The sequence below is a fragment of the Acanthisitta chloris genome, unplaced genomic scaffold (genome assembly GCF_000695815.1).
Source record: "Acanthisitta chloris isolate BGI_N310 unplaced genomic scaffold, ASM69581v1 scaffold42986, whole genome shotgun sequence".
In the NCBI taxonomy this organism is placed as follows: domain Eukaryota; kingdom Metazoa; phylum Chordata; class Aves; order Passeriformes; family Acanthisittidae; genus Acanthisitta; species Acanthisitta chloris.
This window is the reverse complement of record NW_008680634.1, coordinates 7,331-15,065: the sequence shown is the minus strand read 5'-3', so window position 1 is coordinate 15,065 and position 7,735 is coordinate 7,331. Positions and strand designations below refer to the sequence as shown.

Below are 7,735 nucleotides of genomic sequence, written 5' to 3'. Positions count from 1 at the left end.
CAAAACCCCAGATAACCATAGAGCCTTGAAGGGTCACATATGGCTGCATAAACACCAGGAGGGAGCAGGTATGGGACAACTGGGGTCAAGCCTCTGCAGGCAGTGCTGGAGGACACAATAGGCCTGACAGCTAGGGAGCTGTGCAGCTCCCATCCAGATCAGAGCTGCACCTGCTTCCATGGGGGTCTCAAGGTGCTGGGCCAGGAACATATTTTCATCTTGTTGATACCAGATCAGTGTAATGCCATTGACTTCATTTCACCCAACAGTCAGGTTGTGTTGGAACCAAACATGTCTTACTGCACCACCCCAATCAGGACCTAACACACTTCACTCCCAAACCAAAGCCTTCTGTGAAACAGCTTTCAAAGAGAAGTGAAACAAAACTGAAATAATACAAACACCAAACCTCCATTGTAGACCAGGAATTTACCATATTTCAGAAAAAAACAAATAACTTTTTTGAAATCTTGTTTCAATTCAGAGAGGTAAGGGCACAGAAACACATACATATCAAGTCCAAGCTGCTTACATGCCACCACCAGTTCTGTTTCTCCTGCTCTCACCCACAAGCAGAGGCCAGGGCACACAGACACCCAGGAGTTTGCTGCAAAGCTGCCTGTTCCCCCTTCAAGCCTTGAGCATCCCTCCTACATGGGGCTTACTCTTTTTCTGGCTCAACAGCAAGTCAGACTCACATCCTTAGCTGGGGTAAACTGGCACAGTGCCATCCACACTCACTGAACTCCTCGTTTCTTGCCATGAAGAATTCAGTGCCAGCTCCCTGAGCCTGGTGCATACTGTCAGTCCAGATGGTCTAATGGCTGGCATTTAAAAAGTGACAGCAGCAACAAGCAATCCTGATCAACCAGACCTGAGCTCCAGGATGGCCAGTGGCAAGTAAGCTGAACTGAGAGAGAATTCCTGGCTCTGAAACAGCTCCCTGCAAACCTTTGGCAGATCATATAGCCTCTAACTGCCCCTCTCTGCCTGCACAACGGATGCTGCATACACACCCATCTCAAAGAGCAACGAAGAGACATAAAGCAGAGAACGGGATGTAAAATCTCATTTTAAAACACACTATGGAATTTCCGTGCTACCAAGTGAGCAAAACAAGGTAGCAGCTACTCCCCTGCTCAGACCTCTGACACCAAGAAATCAGCATCTTCCTTCCCAGAGCAGGAAAGGGGTGATTGCCCTTGGCATCTCTGAAGGCTGATGATTAACTCAAAAGGAGAGTCCAGTCTTGCAATCCCACAGAGAGAGGACAGCAGCAACAGCAGGATGGCTGACAAAGCAGGAGGCACAGTGAAAAAATCCATTGGGATCTGAGCAAAAGGGACAGCACTGCTGCAGACTACAACCCTCCTTGCACACACACACACACACACACACACACACACATACACTCTTCTCTAAAGAAGTGAAAAAATTCCTCCGAGGGAAGCTAACATCCTGCTATTATTGCACGCTCTCACCTGATGCGATCCCCATCCTTCTTCTTCAGCTCTGCATCTCTCTGCAGAACCTTCATCAGCTTTTCATACTCCTCCTCGGTCAGGAAGCTCAAGTCCAACATCTTCCCTACAATCTTCTTCAGTTCTTCAGACAGCTGAAGCAGTGACAGATCAGGAACTATTCCAGCCCAGCCTGCCGCATGCCATGGGCAGCCCCTTGCAGCCCACCCTGGTGCGCTGAGCAAGATGTGACTGGAGGAAAAGGACTTCACCACAGGATGGCTTGGGTGGAAGTTGCGTTAGCACCTGGACTTGCACTTCCAGGCTCTTGGCTGGCACATTTCTCTGCACTGCATGCCTTCCTCTGCCAGGAAAATTCTCTCAGCAAAATTATCCTTTGCTTTTCTTCAGGCACAGTTGCAGCGATTTGGAAGCCAACGTCAATCAAACAGGCAAGCAGGGGAAGGAGCTCACTCGCCGCGCGCCGTGGCTGCCTCAACAGGCACGAAAGCTCCTCTCACCAACAGCAACCCCAGCACCTCTGGCATGCGCTGTCTTCAACGGGGAAGTCTGTCTCTGTGGACTTCAAGCATCCCTGCAAAGAAATAACACTGAGATGCCTTTTATGATAAGCCTGACATATGGTAACCGAATGTGTACATTGGGGGTTTTTATTTGTTCTCCAGCACAAGTTCCAAAACAAGCTGCCCTACTTTCCTCCCTGTCCTACAGCTCCTCACGTGGTATTAACCTAACCAAGACAATGTTTTATTTTAGCCGCTTTCCTACTAACAGGTAAACAGTTGACTCAGCGTGCTACAAGCAAAATATGCATATAAATTACCAAATTGCCTGCTTGCTTTTTACCTCCATTCTTCTCTTCCTCACTTCTTTCTGCCCTAAATGAGACTGAGGATAAGCAGCCAACCTATGCAAATCAATCAGAAAATGACAGAACAGCAACCTGCAAGTGTTATTGCTGCATGTTATGCTATAAAATACCAGGGGCTGCTCATTTTCCAATATGCATGCCCTTTGCTTTAAGCTGCACTGATATTTGCTATTCAAACAGTACTGGTGCAGATCACATTGTGTTTCAACAGACAGTGAAAATGGCCAGAGGCTGTAGGGCGTGGAGGAAGAATAAATCAAGCATTGCTTTGCTACTTTATTCCTTTTCCTCTCTCCTAGCCAACTTGAGGGCAGTAAGGCACACCTCTGAGGGAGCAGAAGTTCTGTTCCTGTCCAAGCAGGCAGTCTCTAACTCACCAGATGGAATTTTTCCACTGTTTCCAAGCCTCTCAGGTGATTGTGGGTTTCATCATACTTCCCTATTTCTCCCAGAGCCACAGCCTTGGGAGTCAGGTCATTAAAAATTAATAAATCCCAGCTTTCATGGCAAACATGATCTGAAGGTCATCAGGCCCATTCCTTAACCTCAAGGACTGTATCACCTTTACTCTCTGTCTAATCTGCCCCTTTGAGGACATCAACCACAGCCCTTCTGGGCCACCTATTTCAGTCCTCTGCTAACTGGCAGCAGCAACTTCTTCCTAGTGCCTACCCCAGATCTCCCTGATAGATGTCAGTCCATCCTAGCTACCATGGGGATGCTCCCTTTGCAGCTGTCCTCACAGAGTTTGACACTTCAGCCTCCACGTTAACGAACCACAGCACCTTCAGGCTCCTCAGAGCTGGGGCTTTCATCATTTTTGTCACTTCTTTGGACTATCTCTGCATGGTGCACCTCTTCCATCAACTGACATATCCAAAGTTGAGAACAAGCATTTCAGCTGAACTTTGCTCGTTTAACATCATTTCAAAGATTTACATCATTTTCTGGATGATATATTCCCAAATGTTTGCCTTTACCATAATGGTGTAACAACATGTTAGAAGAAAGAACAGGCATATGACCTTAATGCTTACAAATACCACAGAACACTGCGTGAAAAGAAAGACTGGTAAAAGGAATGGACATTGTAATTAAAAACTTCAATTTTTTTGTAAAAAAATGTTGGAGAAAAGGAAACATTTCATATCTCTTTGAAGCAAGTATGGCTGTGCTTGCCACACTACAATTACAGCCTTTATCAGCTGATAAACTATCAGATCACTTTAAATAGTTAAAACAGAAACAGTAGTAAAAAGCCCTGATGAATCTCTACTGTTTAAACCTACGTTTCATCTGCTTGGCACAGCTCTTCATGCCTGGTTCCAACCATCTACTCTCTCTGGCTCTCAGGCACAATCCTACTTCTGTAAAGACATTTACAGAAATTTCTGGGATAGATTTTATTTTTAAAAAGGTATCTAGGGACATTTCACAGTATTTGCCTCTCAAGAACTTTTATTTATTTTTAACAAACCCATGACATGTGGGCTGAAACTACTTCACAACACATTTTCAGTGAAGACTCATATTTATTCATTAGTATGGCAGTCAATTAAAAATAAAGGCTATTTCTTAGGGATAAAGGCTACTTCTTTGTAAAGAACCTTTTTTAAATTATTTTCCCATGAAAATGTTTTCTCTCACTGGAATAGCTGCATTAGAAGGAAAAGGTTAACAGAAATCAAACAGCCAACTCCTTCTTTTGTTTTATATAGTTAAAAATCAAACCACTTGATGCACTCGCTGTGGGAAAGTGAGCCAGTCCAGAAGACCTCTCCACCTCGAGGTTTTACTGGAAATCTCAGGAGATACAAAGCTGTTGACCCAGACCTGCAGGAGTAAACAAGGCTGGGAAATGATCTCCATCTGTGGCAGGGCCATAGGGCTGTCCCTGCTGACTTGAGCTTTTGCACCCTCTCAAGGGTGCACCATGGTGCGTGTCTAGAGCATCGAAGAGGCTTGAAACAGAAGAACCTTACCATTAACCACTCAGGTACACAGTGACAAGGGAGAGCGTGTTATTTGTTTACTTGGGTCTGCAATTTAAGGATAAGAATCAACTGACATGTACAGTATGTTATCAGGCAGGCACACTGCACTGTGCCTAACCATCGCCTGCTCCCCTTGATTGCTTAATCCTTGAGCTCATACACTCCTAAAGCAGCACCACACAGCTTTGATTTGCTGTTAGAATGCACATAATCCTCTCCCCTCTCAAAGTCTTGTTAATAAGCAGTTCACACACCACAGGGATGATGCAGTGCAAACACCTAAACCAACAGATCCATGAGAAAGCTAGGAAGGACCCTGTGAGTCCCACACAGAAAGGCCTGCCCAGCCCTCACCTTGCCATCTCTGCAAACAACAGGGAAGGGAAACACAAAAGCCTAGCAGGTTTGTAGGGCAGTGATGGGAGTCACTGTGCAGTGCTGGGGCAGATTTTACCCTAGACTAGGACCTCTTCAGTGCACACACTTTTTTTAGCCCACTGATGTAAACCGGTTTCAGACAAACTGTGCCAAACAAAAAGAAAGTTGCACTTGCCTTCCCTCCCACCGGTGGGACACCCCTCCTAGGTCAGGATTACTCTCTGGCAACAGGAGCAAAACAGGAAAAAGTGAATTGTTTGTGTGTGGATTAGCAGTGTCTGCCCAAAGCTTGCAGCACACCACGCAGAGCAAACTCAGATTGCCCTCAGGCACTGCACCACCACAACACCACAGCGCAGAGGGAGCAGCCCTGCTGTGTCCTGCCACTGTCATGACAAAGTAGGTGGGCAAAACGCATTATCATGGCTACAGGAAAGAACATAAATCTGAGCAGAGAAGCACACTGGATGTCCAAGGGACTTTATTTCATCTAACTGCTTTTCTGGGGAAGAGAACGTTAGGAAGATCAAGTCACACGCACAGCAGTGCTGACAAATACTGGGTGTGAAGCAGGTGTGGAGACAAGCAGCAGCAGGACCCATCATGTAGCATAACTGGCTGCATCTCTTACTGTGATCATTTTTGATTTCTTGTGGCCACCTCCCCAAGAAGAAGCCAATGCTCCAGCCACCAGAGAAGATCCATGATAATATGTCATGCTGCCGTGCAGCTTGTCAAACACAGAGCCCAAGCATGGGTGGAAAAGTGAGGCCTGTTCCATTAAAACAGCATACTGGGATGTGTGCATCTCATCTCCCATCAGATTGTCAGTGTCCAGTTTAAAAATACAGAAGAGGCTACACACAGCTAGACTGAAGGTCACTGTAATGCACCAGTATCTTTTCAACAAGGGCTAACAGCATATGCCCAGCTTCCTGCAGGGCACTGGGCAGGGACACCCCAAAACAGGAGCAATGTCTCTGCATTTCGCAGACTTTTCTAATTACTTTCTGAACTCACATTAATTTTAAGCATTTGCAATATCCTCAAAGCCCCACAGCCTTGCTACACTTTAAATACAAGTGTACCTGCCCTTGATTTGTTTTGACCTGCCACTTGCTTGTTTCAATTGATATCCCAAGTATTTCATTAGAAAACCGAGTAAGGATCACTCTGCACTCATCTGCTTCATATAGTGCATTTTGCAGACCTGTGTCACAGCCATGGCTTCTCTTTCCAGAGATAGGAAGTTTGGTTTTGCTCATTCCAGGTGTTACTCAGGGAGCTTTTCTCATTCCTCACACCCTTCTCAGCCTCTGTCTAGCTTACTACAGAACTCCTTAGCAGGGTTCAGGTGCAAAAAGGCTCTTCCCCACAGCTGCAGCCCCCAGGACCTTCACCTGTGAGACTGGTTTTGCAGTGCCAGGAGAGGCAGTGTAAGCCACCCCCGGCTGCAGCTCTGCAGCAAGGAGGGAGACAGGCAATGCCAGCCTTCACACAGGGCACAGCACACAGCTCTGCCAAGCTTTGGAGAGAGGACAGCTCTGACCAACTGCAGTAAAGCTAAGAAGGATGGAATAAGCCTCTCCTTTGTCAACTGCTCGGACTGTGCACCAGCAAAGAGCAGTGGCACCCACAGAAAACAGCAGTCCCACATGTTTTGGAGCTGACAGCCAGGGAAAGGCCAGGATGGATCCAGGAAGACTCATGCTTACACCAGCTGAGACATGGAAATATGTGACCTGTCCAAAACTGCCCCTTTCTTAAGTGGCAGTGTGACATGCATTCCCCTAGCACCAACCCAAAATCCAACCTCTAAAATCAAAGAGGAAAACAACCATCAACCTTCCTTCAGCAGAGTGCAACATCCTTGTGCAGGGAGCACTCCTGCCTTGGGGCACACCAAGTGAAAGCGCATTCAGACAGCCTGCAGCCCGGACACTGCTCATTTCCTCCTTCCTTGGCAGTCAGCAGCATCCCCACACATGTCATCAAACCCAAGCAAATTACCTGTGCCTGCCCCTCCTCTCCCTGCTGGCCACACAGGTCATGGGCATGCAGCTGCACCTGCATGGAGAAGCTCAAGGAGGTATAGTAGTTCTGGAGCACTTTTCAAAATAAATAGTTTGACTAATCCCACATAGGGTTTCTGCAGCAGTAAGAGCTATTTATGAAAGAAGGTGTGTTACAGACCTCTTGCCTGAATTAATATATCCTCTCTCTTCAAATTCTTTTTATTAGTGGAGAAGGGTGTTGTTTGGGGTTTTTTAAGTAACTCTCAAAGAGTTTGTTCAGGCAAAAATTAAATGCTTGCTTAGACTAGCAGACGTAAAACATAGCCCCCTTTGAAAAGGCAGATGCTGAAGGGACTGTCACCTTCTTTGTGCTGCATTTTCATTTTATTTCTGGGAGATTTAACTCAGCTACAGCTCAAAAAGGAACTATGTTAATGCTCTTCATAACTCGAGCACAAACTGCTCAGATCACAGTACCAGCTCGTGCTCTTGCTGTCATCTGCCCACAGACATGAGCTATCTGCAGTCCATCTGCAGAGCACTCCACTCTAGGTTCTGATTTCTCAGTGTGCATCTTTCCTTCAAAATGCTGCACATCTTCCTCAGCACTGGGACACACACAGATAAATAATATACACCACAGGCCAAGCAGATATCATTGACTAGATGCTGCTGCACTGTATATAAAGGAAGAGGATGAATTTAGGAGCTTTAACTTGCCAATTTGGTAGTCAAGACCCCATATTTAACACCCTAGTTTCATCACCTAGGTGAGCATGGGACCATCTACACCCATCTCACCCTTTGAAACCTGGAGCTGCACATAGGTCCATGTAATAAAGATATGAAAAACTCTCAACCCAAAACATAACAAAACACATAATACTGATCTCACAAGGCTATTCATAGCCAGAAGAAAAGTAGCAGCAAGCTGGAAAGGCTGCTTGCCTCTGTCCATACCTCTATCACATATCATGTCACAATGTAAGGAAATAA

General features: G+C 46.0%; 1 protein-coding gene across 1 annotated transcript in view; it reads right to left on the bottom strand.

The window, feature by feature from the left end:
* LOC103805124 (synaptotagmin-like protein 2) overlaps window positions 1-1,582 on the bottom strand; it is a 22,440-nt gene extending 20,858 nt beyond the window's left edge. Inside the window, exon 1 of the mRNA XM_009077759.1 lies at window positions 1,482-1,582. Coding sequence (XP_009076007.1) covers window positions 1,482-1,582 — 101 coding nt within the window. The remainder of the gene's footprint in view (window positions 1-1,481) is intronic.
* Between the last annotated feature and the right edge of the window lie 6,153 nt (window positions 1,583-7,735).